The sequence below is a fragment of the Cygnus olor genome, chromosome Z, assembly GCF_009769625.2.
Source record: "Cygnus olor isolate bCygOlo1 chromosome Z, bCygOlo1.pri.v2, whole genome shotgun sequence".
Lineage (NCBI taxonomy): Eukaryota > Metazoa > Chordata > Aves > Anseriformes > Anatidae > Cygnus > Cygnus olor.
The window spans coordinates 58,963,546-58,978,948 of NC_049198.1; the positions used below are offsets into that span (position 1 = coordinate 58,963,546).

Sequence of the window (15,403 nt, forward strand, 5' to 3'; positions counted from 1 at the left end):
GGGAAAATGAACTCTGAAGTGATTAGGTGCCCATCTTATGAAAGATGGGGATAGGAGGGGGTGAACCCTAGACCCTAAAACTAATATTAATAGGATGGTCTTTAAGAATAGCTAGGATGGCTAATCCAGCGGTGGGAGTAGAGACTGGGAGAAGAGGGGAAGGGTCAGCATGTTTTTCTCACCTGGGGGAAGCAATTTGTTAGTCTGAAGGAGCTGTGCTATGATGTCCTCTTGCAAGCCTGGGAGGCACCGAGCAGAGTCTCGTTGGCTGCTCCAGCCCCTTGCTAAGGAGCTCGGAGTTTTTCACCTGAGGTGGTGCAGTATGTGAAAGGCTAGTGTCTGGCTTGGCCTTGGTTTGGAGGCTCCTGGTTGTCTCTTGGCTTTGAGGCTGGATGAGGACCAGACCAAAAGAAGGAAGCTTTGTGCTTCCCCTAATTCAAGATGAGCATAAGCTGCACAGGTAGGGCATGTGCTGATGCTTCTAAGGCAAACAGACAAATGGTGCTATGGGCTTGTAACACGAATTATGTTATAAGCCTGTTACAGAAGCTCATTGCCTCAGAGCAATGGCGGCTGGACTCCTAACAGTAATAATGAAGTGTAAGAAAACCTGTACTGTCGACGCTGCTTGTACTAGCAAAGATGTTAGTGACTAAATAGAAATTCATGGATTGCTTGTTTAATTGTACACATTTACTTCAGACTAAACCTGTTTGTGTAGTAACTTTTCCGATACTCTGTAAACGAACCAGAGAGGAATTGGAACCAGAAAAAGTCAGCTTTGTTGTTTTAGTGTGTTTTATTGGGGACCAATGTACCTGCTTGTGTGCTTGTATGGAAATGCTGATAAGCCGTGAGAATATGATTTTATTGTGGAAAGTCTGTTTTAATAAGTGGCTTGCATGACTGATCTGACGCTAAATAAAATAGTTAATCTAGAAATGCTTACATCTGTTATTTGCTGACAGCTAATGTTCAGTGTAGAATAAGGGACGGTAGTCATCATTATAGTGAGATGAAATTATGTGTCTCATCAGTTCCTAGCACAGTTGTGAATTAATTCCAACTTGGCATAACATTTCAACTTCTCTTCCCTCAAACGCTTAGCAGTTGGATTTAAAAAAAATAAGATTAAATCTGTTACAAGTGGTGTAACACAGAACAATAGGGCTGGAAGGACCTTTGTAAGGTCTATCCCTGTGCCCCAGGGAGGGTTGTGTGAGGTAGAAGCTCATTTTAGCTGTTCTTAAAGACCTCCAGCAATGAAGCACTGCAACCTCCTTGAGCAATCTCCCTAACTGTTTTGCTACTCTTGTGACCAGAAAGTGTTCTATAAAGTTCTGAGTCATTTTGTTGCAGTTAGCAGCTTGTCTATCATGGAAACCTGTTTTCTGCAACCATTTATTATGAATCTAAAGGCTACTAAAATTTTGGATTGCATCCAGATAACAAAGGACTCATGCTTGCAACCGCTCAGATGCACTCCCTTGGAGTGCTGTCCAGTGAGCACGACGGCTTGAATTAGTAACACCAATGTGCTAGCCTTAATGCTGTGTGATTGAAACCCAAATTAAAGGCAGCGCTCAGGTAGTAATCTTGAGCCAGTCAGGGAATCTTACTCAGGATGGTATTTTGTTGTCCTGCACTCTGAGCTCATAATATGCCTAGGAGCTGGATCTGTGTTGCAAAGCAGGTGAGCAGACCCAAGCAGAGAGCTCAGGAAATGCTTTCTGTGAGGCATGAGAGCACAGCCAAATCAGCCCTTAGCCAACCTTAGCAAGATGTTTCTGACAACTGAGGAGTTGATCCTCTAATAGCTTCGCAAATGCCGCCTCGTAACAAAACAAAACAACAAAAAAAAATTTTTTCAAGGATCATTATGTAGTCATATTGGCTTGACTCATCAAAAGAGAAATTCACTTTAGAAAAGATGTTCCTGGATAATGTGCTGATCTGGGGGCACTTTAAGCCAGATGCCCAAGCAAGGGTATTGTGACACCTCTTCCTGTGGGGATCAACTGTGAAACATGCGCAAGCATCTCCTGTCATGTTCTGTTATCATTTGCGCCTGTTTTCTCCCTGCTAGAGGCACAGTTCCTGGGAAGATGGACTCCACAGTTATCAGTCCACACCTGTACTCTGAGTCACCAGCACACCTCAGTGAGGACTGGAAAAGGCAGAATGCATCACAAAGCTTAACTTCTGGACTAGGACTTCAGATGTCCCTACAGAGCATTTAATCTTTAGCATGCACTTTATTATTAACTGCTCACATCTTCACATCTCCCACCAGAAAATGGGTTTAGATTGGGATTAAACATCACAATTTTTCTTAATTCTAATTGGGGTACTTAATCATTTTCCAACAATCTGAAGTAGCTGCTGTACCTATCTCTACTTTGTACTTATCACCAACTTTGTAATATGGTGAGATGTTACATTCCCCACAAGGGTGTGCTGTATCTTAGAGGCACAGTTCCTTTTCTGTGCAAGAGAAGAGGGCTGCAACTCTGCTCTGAAGTCAAATGCTACAGAGCTCTCCTGCCTTCCTATAGGCTTAAAAAGGAGACAAAAAGCAAAGAGGTATTTTCTTCCTTTGCTTGTTTAATAAATACATGTCAAAACAAATGTTCTAGAATGTAACCCTAATACACATTTTTTGCAAGATGCTATGTACCCATGTGTTTAGGATGAACTTAATTTTGATGGTTAAGAAACCATTTCTTAAACATGTTAGAAGACAAGTAATATTAAGAGAAAACTAACAAAGTTCTTCCACAGCAATCATGGGGTCATTAAAAATATGTATATAAAAGTTATGAGAAAATCCTGTCTGTATCTTTTTCAAGATATTTTAATTTAGCAGAAATCTGAGTCTGAGTTGTTCTGGGAAGCTGAAATCTTCCTAGGCTACATCTAGATTTTAAATAAAGATACTGGGGTTTGTTCTTAAGTATATGGAGACTGACAGTATTAGATCACCATGCAGTTGAAGATGCTAGATAATCAGACACAACTCCCCCCCAAACTAGCCAAATACTACATCCGACTGCACAAATATCGAAAAAGATGCATCATGAGTCTGTTGGAGTTCATGTTTTAATTTATTCTGCAATTGCATTCAAAATATAAACACAAATCTCTTAAGCACTGAACACAGTCCGTTAAAACCACTGTTAAGACAGATTGATTTTGACTTTCTGAACATAGGCACAACTTGACTGGTTTCAATAGAACCATGGCTCTTTTTCCAGCAATGAACCTTGTAGGTTTATTAATCACCAGTTCACACCGTCAAATAGTTCTGGTTATTTATGATTACTGAAGGAATTACACACTGTCATCACATTTTGGTCTATTAAAAGCATTATAAATTAATCAAATGTGAGATCAAGGCTTGTGCTGTTCCCAGAGTATCTGTTTGAGGTACTGATCCACCTCCTAGCAGGCTGTGGTAGAGTACAAAACAAGCAGCACAATTACACACAAGGTTCAATAATGAAGGTTTTCAATGACAAGCAAAAGCTAAACATGAAAATCATCTTATCATTAGCCATCCTTCTGCCTGGAAAAGGTAGGAAAAGGACCTAGTTAAAGTGCCAAACTTTAAATAAACTGGTATATTGCCTAAACCCCTGAAAAGAATATTTATTTTTCCCCCCAGTTACTAGTCATATAAAAATAATTTTGATGCATTTATATATATACATGCTATTTCTCCAGCAAAAACTGGTATCTTGGGCACCTCATTCAGAAGCTACTTTCAGATGACACTGTCCTGTTCTAGTTTAGCTGAAACACTAAACTGAAGTAATGAAGGTAGCCTGTGAACCTTCCCAACAAAAATATTGGCTAACCTCACAAACGTGCACAAATTCCGCTGTTGTGAAACTACCTCCTAACAAGCCAAGTAACATGTTCCTGCACTTTTGTCCCCTCAGTTCTCTTCCTATTTGTACCACCTTGCTCCATCTAGACCATCCATTACCTTTGGAGGAAAGCAATGCAATGATGGGGAAAGAAGTTCTGATCTGATCAGTACTTGATTTTGTGGCTTTCTTCATTCTGAATGTACTCTGGATAAAGAACAGGTCTGCTGCATGATATAACACTCCTCTCAATCCCTAGCTATATAAAAAGAAATAAAGTTTTGATTTTAAACAAATACAATACCATATGAAATTGGACACCTTTCTTACAGTTCAGTATTACTCTATAGATGAACTGTTTAGAATAATCAGCGTAGGGCTACCAGCTATGCATTGCTTCAGCAGCGTAATCAGCATATGTTGTCAATTGTTGTGCTCCTAAACTAGAAAATCTTTTACAAGAATGAGAATCCCCAAAATAAATCCTTAAGGTTTGCTAGCACCTTCCATGATTTCTCCTTATACGAAAACTGAAGAATTGTTTTATGCTGACATAAAAACATCTAGCTCCCGTCTTCGCCTCTGTAATCTCTATTCTGTTACTAACTTTAACGTTCAGACTCATTGGCAGAAGCAATAGACTACTTGTGTTAAAACATATGAAGCCAGCTTAATCAGTGCTAAAAGAACAAATTATAATGTACCACAATGCAAAATAGAAGGCATGCTTTGCTTTCAGATATTTGCCCTTAGTCACAAAATCTTTCCATCCCTAGGACTGTTACTGAAAACTACTCTGTCAATAAAAAGGAAACCTGCATGGAGAAAATGTATATAAAAAACACTTTCATATTTAAAATGCCAGTGATTTTCTTCTATTTAAACACAAGCCTTCTTCCTTTGGCTGCTCTGTGCTTCATCAGCCTATCTTCACTGAAAGTGTAAAAAGCCATTTCACTTAACACAAATAAGGCTTGATACTCCCAACATGCTACAGCCCTTATAATGGGTATTTACAACAAGGACCTTGTGATCTTTTCTGCAGTGTCCAGTGCTCTGCAAACATCCTCTCGTAAGAGTCTTGAGCTCCTTTTGACCTGCTTCTCTAACACTGAAGTGGCTCTGTGAAGGTTTAATCAGTGCTCTTTATGGAGCAATGGAGTATTTTGCTCTACATACATCTGTATCAAAACCCCTCAATCAGCCCAGAAGCATTAAAAAAAGGAGACAACAATATGCAGAGATTAGCGACTATACATGTAGTCTATGCAAGGCTTCCTCTATTATCATAGAATCATTTAAGTTGGAGAAGACCCTTGAGATTATTAAGCCCAACCATCCACCTAACACCACCAAGTCCACCGCTAAACCATGTCCTTTAGTGCCAGGTCCACACATTTCCTAAATACCTCCAGGGAGTGTGACTCCACCACTTCCCTCCCGGGCAGCCTGTTCCAATCCCTAGCCACCTTTTCCATGAAGTTGTTCTTCTTAACGTCCAATCCAAACCTCCCCTGGCACAACTTGAGGCCGTTGCTTTGTGTCCTTGGATTGCATGTATACAACTGGTCCCACAATATTATGGCTCTAAGGTACTTTCCCAAACTACTGTGCAGCTGCACTTGCACTGGTAAAGCACAGCAATAATTACAATCTCACCTGAGCAAATGGTGCATACTAACATTAAATTGTCAATGTAACATTTTAAAGAGAATGTGGGTTCCTAGCAGCACAGAGAGTAGGCTTTTGAAAGCCCCTTCTGTATAGCCATCAGCATCACTGTGTGACTAAATATCCTTAAAAATTTGATCCTCCACTATCCAGTGGCTCTGAGCAACTCTACAGCTCGTGCTTTGACCTTCAGTTCCTTGTGTTTTAAGATGCTCATTTCATTTATTGCAAAAATCAACAGAAAGCTTTAGTGCAGTGCAGTCTGTACTCTTGTGGTTAAACCAATACCTATGTCTGAAGCAAGTTGGTGGTACTGTCTGTACTTCTAGTAACTCCAGGTTTTTCAGTTTAGGAAGACAAAAATTAAGCTAGAGAACACAATTACATGCAAATTCAAGTAAAAAATCATTTAGAAGTGCAGAGTATTACAGAGGATCCACTGGATGTTTGCTATTTTGACAATTATTTGCATGATTAAAAGCCCACTATAAACTATGGAAAGATACCTGATGACTTAAATGAGCTTTGGATCAGCTGTAAGGACATTTCTTTATCTATGCACTGAGATTGTTACTTACAACAGTTATCAAGCTACAGTTACAATATCAAAGAAATGCCAATAATGAATACTTATTTTGCTAACATGAGCAAATAACTTTCTTATGAACAGTACTGTTTAAAAATTTAGCTATGGACCATCTCAATAGTAAATCAAAGCAAATTTCTAAAATAGAAATTAAAGATGCACCTGTACAAACTACATAAACCAAAAATTTAAAGTAAATATAAAAATATATATATATTACGAAATTACATCTCCAGTGAGATGCTGCCTGTACAGCAACCTGCACCCACAAAATCCTGAGTACTCTACTCTCAATACTGTTGGTGAGAGCAGAGTTTGTAATGCATTTTTCAAGCCCACACTCATCTTGTGTTTAGATTCAGACTACTCCTCACACAGTTGCAGTGTGCTGAGCAGGAAACAAAATCTTGTGCTGTGAATTAGGAATGTATGCTAAGTATCACATCAAACTTGTCTGGATCCTTCTACATAAAGGTTCAGGAACCATTCAGGAACAATGTAACCTCTGAACTCACTAGCTAACCTATGCTAAGCTAAACAATGTAATTTGATTGCAAGAAACACATGGGCTTCTGAGTCACTTTTTGCCTGTTTTCAGTGCCTTTTTGAGGTCAGAGTAGAAATTGGCCAGAGTACTAGCCATGGCAGTGTCTACTGCAGATTGTGGCAGCATCCCTCGCAGTTCGGTCTGAATGTAACCCGTCAAAAGACTGTGGCTAGGATAGTCTTTAAGAGGAACGCAGAACCAACCACAAGGGTGATTGAATCCACGGACAAAAGCAGGTCTCACTTCTCCATAGTCAAGGCTAATACCTGTCAAGGAAAAACAAACAAGAAAAGGAAAATGAATTTCAGAGATAAAAAATAAAAAGTTTCTACCTGGGGAATTTAGTAGTAGTGACAGGCACACTTTAAGCTTTTGGATACTTGCATACCTGAAAGCTGCCTGCTCGTCATCCACACTCCTTCACAAACAAGCAGTGCTTAACAAGCAGAAACTGACAGTAAAGACATTCCTCCCATCTACTAGGAAGCTTTTTACTTTGCTCAGTTTGCTGTATAAGCTGAGAGAAACCACACTATTTGTCTCTACCACTCCAGTTCTACAGTTGGCATAAATGAATTCTGTCACACATGAATGGCTAATGGGCAAAGCAGTAACTTGTATACTTCTTTAAATCTGTAAAATCTCTAAAATCCCTCTGAAATATTCATTGGAGACCATTTTATATCATTTTTGAATGTTTACTACAGAACTATACTTAATTTGAATCAAATCTTAAGCCCGGCAGGTGGTGCAAAATAAGAATTGAGCAAAGGTAAGTGGTGCCTTACCACATGTTAGAAGACCATCTTCATAGCTTGTGGTGTAAGAGAAATCAACAAACTCCCTTGGTGCTATGATATTCCAGAGCTGGCCAGCAGTGGTGTAACGCATCACACAGCAGTTCTTGTTGAGTGACAGAATGAGGAGAGTAACAAAACAAAAGTATCTTAGTATAATGAATACAGGGATATTTAAGCTGGTAAGCAGCTAGCCTTTTCCAAAAAGATGGCACTATCTTTCAACTACATGCTGTCCAGAAAAACTTCAGTGAGATCTGAATGGAGGTGTCATTTTTGGTCTAAAGGTTGGAAGTCCTTAATAACTTGTAGTCTGCAACTGAGCACTGCAGAAGCTGAGGGTATCTGGCTCCTTTAAACCATCCTGATTAAAACAATAGAACTGTAAGTCATGTCTGGGAACTGAAGGCCATGTGCCTTTTACATGCCCTTCCCACTACCTACCAAGTCTGAAAAGATCATGAATAAATTGCAAGAGACTGCTCTCAGCACTAAGATCCTCTGCCAAGGGCTTTTAATCCACCAAGTGAACAAAACAGAATGCAAACAAGTCTTCCAAAAAGCCTTTCTTATGAGACACTTAAGTTTGTGTAAATACTAAGGAGCAATTAGCAAAAACACATTATCACATAAATCCTCCTGAAAAGCCAGAGCAAAAGACAATGCATCCATGTTTAAGCCAGATGCCTACATCATACTGGATGTCCCCAGTAACCGAAACAAGGCTAACAACTTCTGCATAATCAATGTCAAAAGTATCTCTCTTTATCAAGTCTTGCCCTCCAGTACAAATTATTTTGGCTCTCAGCAAAAAGCCCTGCCACACAGCTAAGACAACGTTTTAGGAAGAGGTTGTAGTTTCTGTAGAAGTACAAGTGGATTATTAATACCCACGACTTTATTTGCTGTGGAATAGATGAAAGTGAGGAGTATGTAAAGCCTCTAGTGTGTAGAACATTACACTGTAACTCTTCTACATGTGAATTGTACCACAGATCCCACATCTCAGTTGCAACCTTTTAGGTTTTACTCCTCTATTTTTTTCATTCATGGAAAGTTGAACATCAAGCTTTAGAAGAGGGCTGTGCAGCCAAAAAGCATCTTCTGAAGTTACCCCCAGCATGTATTCATACTGGCCATGCAAATAAACATGCACTCAAGAAAACACGTGTAAAAATATCAGTACTTATTGGAACTACTGCTTTTCTGTGACGTTAGATTCATGTATGTGCCTACACACATCTCCTTTAAAAATCTATATGCAAGTCTTCACCTCTTCAAACGTTTCCATGATGTCCATTGTGGTCATTAAGCTGTCCCAGTCCAGTCTATAAGGTCCAGGGCGAATATGATCCACAATTCTGTTAGTAACATCTTCCACCACTCCTTGAGCTTTGTAGCTAGAGAAACGTAAGTTTACATTACGTTCTGACAAAAGTCAGAAATTCTTATTCAGTATTCCATTAGTTTGCAACAGTACACTGACTATAATACCTTGGTATCTGGAATTATAGTCAGTGGATAATTGTATGAGAAAGACAGTACAGAAGAAGATCCCTGTGTGTATCTATTCTTTTATGCAATAGGGACCGTTCTGGGAAGCTTTGTCCTTATGCTGCAATCTGTATTTCTTAAATTGCAAACTCTTTCCTCAGACAAAAATCATCATGTTTATTTCTCTAACAACTCGTTATTTTGCTGCTCTTGCAGGGGGAGCAAAGGAGTCCACCACGGATGAGTAAATATAATGTATACAATGAGGAAAAAAAAAAAGAAAAACAGTCACAGTCGTCATCAAGTAGAAGTAACAGTAGTAGAACCAAGCTAACAAGAAACTACATTATGCTTTGGTGGCCTACTAGAGTACCAAATAATTTGGTGTAAGACTTTACAGAACATTCATTATGTTAAGTAGATACCGGAAATTTTGATTACTTGAATTACTGGGTCTCATTCTCCTGAGGGAGAAAAATTGATAATAACTGTTATTTTCAAAACACTTCTTATTCATTAAGCTGTTCTTATTAATAGTAGGTAACTAGTCACACAACCCATTCATTTATTCTCTTGCACATTTCACCCCTTTTCACTCACAGTTAGCTGGCTGTGGCCAACCTCAGTGTATACCAAGAATGCCAGTGCCTGGTGGGTGTTTGGAGATTTCAGTGTCCTTTTTTAAATCGGGTGTGTTCACAATCCTGGAGTCAACTGCACATAGCAGCTGACTTTGTTGGCATTGGTTTAAGTCACACAACTTGGTGTTCATGCTAGTGTGCTGGTGGCCCAGTATAGAGTCAGTAGACTCGTGGTACCTGGAATTGTCAGCTCTAGCAGATTTAACAGGACTTACAGTACCCAGAGCGGATCAGTCCTTCAGGTACTTTCAAACACTACCTTTACGCAGCACTCTTTCTTTCTTCGAACTGCTGCTTTCTAATAACTATTTCTCAATTTAAACCTATCGCTAACTACAGAACCCAGTGACAGAAACTCACATGGGAATGGTCTTTATGTCACACATCTTTCCCACAACTACATGCTTGATGTTTTATTCTACCAGTTGCATAGCCACTAAGAGTGTGCAAACACTAACTGGCTCATCACTCAATAATGCTGCAGACCTACTGAACCTGTATGTGATGTATATTTCTAAGAAGTCTGGACTTAAGTTGTTGCCCACATCAGCCAGTGGGAGTTTTGTGGTGTCTGGACACCATGCAAGCACAAATCATCAAAGCATAACACCCCAAATAAATGATAACACCCCAAATAAATGATACAGGCCTTCACATGACAACAAGGCACACCAGATGGCCCACTTCGCTTCTCCTGTGAAGAATCTGTGTAGTTTATCCACAACCTTCATTTCTGAACTCTATAAAGCACATCTGTGGAACCTTAACAATTGATCTAGTCTGCAGGCAAACTTACAGGTATCCACTGAATTCCTCTGATGGTTTACGCCACACCGTTGCATCTTTCTGGAATAAAATGGAAGATATGATGTTACTTGTCACCTACATACCATTCTAAGATGTCAAGAAAATGCCTCACTTTTTCCAATGAAAAGCAAAATACTCTATCATTAACTGTGGCTCACCCCAAAGTGCTCTCTTGTATATTTTTCTGCAGAAAAGCAGACGTCTTTCAGACATCTTTGCTGGTAATCCTCCATTCTTTCAAAAAAATCAATCAAGTACCTTTTTCTGTGTCAAGTACTAGAAGTCTGAGCAGATAAACAGCTTTGCAGGCCAAGTCAGTTTACTAGGAATACATACAGAGTAACAGAAAGACATATTAGATACAGCTTTTCAATTAAAGGCAACTGGAAAGCGATTATCCGGACGCTAATCAGAGAGAAAGACCATACGATCTCTGCCCGCACTCCTGTAACACATGACCAAGCAGATGTGTGCAGGAAGTGCTGACAGTGACAGACAAGTAAGCTTAAGTTACTCTTCTCTCCTACATGCCTGACTAGAAACGTCTTGCAAGCAGTAGTCTATTCGTTTTAGCGTAAGCCAGGTAAAATAAGTAAAATGGTAACTTCTGATTATCATCTAACTATCAAATGGAACGTATATACAAGATCTCTGGAATTCATCATTAAAGAGAATACTACTTACTTTTTGTTTGGAATCATGACTGACTACATAAGCTCTAAGGACTAAATGTCCTAAAGAACAGTAGTGTAAGTATTGCATCCAGAAGTACAAGGACAGTGGGATCAAGTGCACCCTCAGCAAGTTTGCTGATGACGCCAAGCTGAGTGGTGCAGTTGACACACTGGAGGAAAGGAAGGGATGTCATCTGGAGGGACCTGGACAGGCTGAGAGGTGGGCCTGTGCGAACCTCATGAAATTCAACAAGGCCATGTACAAGGCCCTGCACCTGGGCCGGGGCAATCCCAAGCACAAACACAGGCTGGGTGGAGAATGGATTGAGAGCAGCCCTGAGGTGAAGGACATGGGGGTGCTGGAGGATGAGAAGCTCAACATGAGCCAGCAATGTGCGCTGGCAGCCCAGAAAGCCAACCAGATCCAAGGCTGCACCAAAAGCAGCGTGGTCAGCTTGGTGATGGAGATGATTCTCCCCCTTTGCTCTGCTCTCATGAGACCCCACCTGGAGCACTGTGTTCAGCTCTGGCACACCCAGCACATGAAGGACATGGATGTATTAGAACAAGTCCAGAGGAGGGCCACGAGGATGATCAGAGTCCTATGAACAGAAGCTGATAAAGTTTGAATTGTTCAGCCTGGAGAAGGCCCTGGGAAGAACTCAGTGGCCTTCCAGTACCTAATTGGGCATGTAGCAATAGAACAAGGGGTAATGGTTTTAAACTAGAAGAGGGTAGATTTTGATTAGATATAAGGAAGAAATTCTGTATTCTGAGAGTGGTGAGAACAGGTTGCCCAGAGAAGCTGTGGAACCCCCATTCCTGGAACTGGAGGCTGGAGGGTCTCTGGGCCATCTGATATAATGGAAGGTGTCCCTGCCCATAGCAGGAGGGTTGGACTAGACATCTTTAAAGTTTTTTCCAACCCAAACCACTCTATGATAGGCTTGGATGGTCTGTTCCTCCTTTTCAAGACTCCGGATTTATTAATTTTGTGAAAACTCAACTTACATTTGGAACATTTGACCCTACCTTATTTATGTCTATTCACAAAGAAAGAATACTGTAACGACTAGCAGCATTGTTATAAAAAGGCAAAAATGCAAATTTCCTCCACTAGTCCTACCACACTGCCAAACCGAGATGTCAAAATACATTTCTACCTCCTGGGCAGGACAGGGGTAAAAAGTATTCCAACAGCCTAGAGCTGATGCACCAGCAAAGTCTATTTAGCTTGATGAAGCAGAACTCCAAAAAGCCAAGCAGCTCAACAGAAGGGTATGACAAACTGCTTGGGGAAAGCAGGAGCTGCATTCTCTTCAAGGGGGGAAAACTTCTGATAAAGTGGAGGCTCTGATACACAGTCACAGCTTGAAGGCAATGAAAACGTATGAAGCAACATGAGGGAAAGAACAGACAGTGATCTCACATTTTACGAGGAAGACATTTGGAAGCTGAAGCATGTGTTCCTGAAGATTTTTTTCAAACGTAAATGATTCTATGATTATAAACAAAAAGAGATTCCAAAAGCCAGCAGAGCCTAGCTACAGGCTGTGGATGATTAATTAGAAAGTACAAGTGAGAATATCGCAGCACTGCTGGTGCTAGCAGTATTTTAAATTTTCATAGACTCATAGAATCATTAAGGTTGGAAAAGACCTTCAAGATCATCTGGTCCAACCATCCCCTACCACCACTGTCACCCACCAAACCATGTCCCTAAGCACCACGTCCAACCTCTCCTTGAACACCCCCAGGGACAGTGACTCCGCCACTTCCCTGGGCAACTTGTTCCAATGCCTGACTGCTCTCTCTGAGAAGAAATGTCTCATAATTTCCAATCTGAACCTCCCCTGGTGCAACTTGAGGCCATTCCCTCTAGTCCTATCACTAGTTACATGTGAGAAGAGGCTGACCCCCAGCTCCCCACACCTTCCTTTTGCTTCAAGTAAAGCCCCAACCCCACACAGGTAGGACTGTGCAGGACTTCCACAACAACGGGCACAAGGCATGGCACAGTATGTCAGGGAGAACTCCTTCTGCCATCCAAAGCTGTCCTGTCCTAGAAGGTTCATTGCACGGGGCCTCTCAGAGGAAAGCCCTGCGAGAATTGCCAGATGCTTCACACCCGCGTTACGCTATGTAATACCCTTTTTTTTTTGTTACCATGGGTGACCTACAGCCCGCCCGCACGTTCAGCCCACTCACCGTTTTCTTGGCGACCCGCCACTCGCTGTCCGCGATGCCGTGGTACTGGACAAGGGTGTTCCGCAGCTTCGTGGCCAGGGGCGCCGAGCTGGGCAGCAGCTCCATCTCCTTCCCCCTCGGAACCGGACACGGACACGGACACGGACACGGACACGGACACGGACACGGACACGGACACGGACACCGGGGCCCGGAGCCGCTCCCCGGGTCACAGAGACCGACGCCGAGTCCCGCGACCCCCCTCTCACCGCCGGCCACCGCGCTCCGCCCGCCCAACGGCCGCCCAAAGGCCGCCCAACGGCCGACGGCGGCAGCCAATGGGAGCGCGGCCGGCTTGCCGCCGCAGCCAATGGCGAAGCTGCCCGCCCTCGGGAGAGCGCGCGCGGCTGGCGGGCGGCGGGGCGGGGTGGGGCGGGACGGAACTGTCCCCGCCCACGCTCGCGGCCGCCCGGCATGGCGCGAGGCGCCGGCGGCGTGTCGTCACGAGCTGGCGGCCGCAGGGCGCCTGCCCGTTGGCTGCCGCGGGGAGGGAGGGCGCTCTGATTGGCCGCGGGGAGCGCGGTTTTCCGTCAGACTCCTGCCCGTCAGCGCATGTGGGGGCGAGGCCTGCGGCCGCCCGGCCCCGCCACAACCTGCTGACAGGGCTGGGGGCGGGGCCTCCCTCACAGGACGGTCCGGGTTACCTCAGCCCGCTGGGGTTGGTGTTTGTAGCTTCAGACTACTTATGGGAAGAAATGACGCTTTTTTCTTTGAAAATGACGATTTTTGAATAAAACCGTATTTATAGAATCACAGAATCATCAGGGTTGGAAAAGACCTCCAAGGCCATCTGGTCCAGCCATCCCCTACCACGTCCAACCTCTCCTTGAACACCCCCAGGGACGGTGACTCCACCACCTCCGTGGGCAACCTGTCCCAATGCCTGACTGCTCTTTCTGAGAAGAAATGTCTCCTAATTTCCAACCTGAACCTCCCCTGGTGCAGCTTGAGGCCATTCCCTCTAGTCCTATCACTGGTTATCTGCGAGAAGCAGCCAATCCCCAGCTCCCCACAGCTTCCCTTCAGGTAGTTGCAGAGAGCAATGACGTCTCCCCTGAGCCTCCTCTTCTCCAGACTAAACAACCCCAGCTCCCTCAGCCTCTCCTCACAAGACTTGTGTTCCGGATCCCTCACCAGTTTTGTTGCCCATCTCTGGACATGCTCCAGGGCCTCGACGTCCTTCTTGTAGTGAGGGGCCCAAAGTTGAACACAGTGCTCAAGGTGCGGCCTCACCAAAGCTGAGTACAGGGGTACGATGTGGTGGTTTTACCATGCTAGGCAGCTGAAGTCCACCACAACCACTCTCTCACTCCCCCTCCTTAGAAGAGGAGGGGAGAAAGTAAAGGAAAGAACAACTCGCGGGTTGAGACAAGGATAATTTAATTAAAGGGAAAAATAATTATTAAGGAAAGATTATTATTAATTAGACAATTTAACTAAAGGGAAAAAAGGGAAAGGGGAAAAGCGAGGGGAAAGGGGAAGAAACAAACAAACAAAAAAAACACACAAGTAAAGGCTGTGTGGAAGTCCAGAGGAAAGAAATTACTCTCTACTTCCCACAAATGTGTGATGCTTGACCACGTCCTTGAAGCAGGGCCTCAACACACATAGCCGGTGTTTGGGAGGACAAACGTTTTCAGAACGAGAGCCCACCCCTCCCCTCTTCTTCCTTTTTCCGTCTTTTATTGCTGAGTGTGACATCATATGGTATGGAATATCCCTTTGGTTGGTTTAGGTCAGCTGCCCTGGTGATGATCCTTTCTCACTTTTTGCCCACCCCCGAGGAGGGTTAGAGAGAGTCCTGATGCTGTGCCAGCACTGCTCAGCAGCAGACACAACACTGGTGTGATACCAGTGCTGTTCTAGCTACAAGTGCAGAGCACAGCACTGTATGGGCTGCTGCAGGGAAAGTTAACATGCCAGCTAGACCCAGTACAGATGATCACCTCCCTGGTCCTGCTGACTACACTGGGTCCTGCTGGCCCCAACACCGACCCCAGGGGAACACCACTGGTGACCGGTGGAGCCAGCTGGATTTCACTCCATTCACCACGACTCTCTGGGCCCAGC

The 15,403-nt window shown here is 43.2% G+C and overlaps 1 protein-coding gene across 1 annotated transcript; it reads right to left on the bottom strand.

Annotated features, from left to right (window-relative positions):
* Window positions 1-3,085: 3,085 nt before the first annotated feature.
* STARD4 (StAR related lipid transfer domain containing 4) lies at window positions 3,086-13,454 on the bottom strand. Its single transcript, XM_040541156.1, has 5 exons — window positions 13,295-13,454; window positions 10,402-10,451; window positions 8,744-8,870; window positions 7,462-7,576; window positions 3,086-6,939 (listed from the first exon to the last, which is right to left on the bottom strand). Exons 1-5 carry the CDS (start codon window positions 13,397-13,399, stop codon window positions 6,704-6,706), a joined length of 633 nt encoding a protein of 210 aa, XP_040397090.1. The 5' UTR covers window positions 13,400-13,454; the 3' UTR covers window positions 3,086-6,703.
* Between the last annotated feature and the right edge of the window lie 1,949 nt (window positions 13,455-15,403).

Excerpts from the sequence above, each read along its gene's own strand:
- STARD4 (XM_040541156.1), bottom strand. The coding sequence starts at position 13,399 with ATGGAGCTGCTGCCCAGCTCGGCGCCCCTGGCCACGAAGCTGCGGAAC. Across the intron at positions 7,577-8,743 it reads TCATGGAAACGTTTGAAGAG|AACTGCTGTGTGATGCGTTA; the intron begins GTGAAGACTTGC and ends TCACTCAACAAG. Across the intron at positions 6,940-7,461 it reads AGATGGTCTTCTAACATGTG|GTATTAGCCTTGACTATGGA; the intron begins GTAAGGCACCAC and ends TTTCCTTGACAG.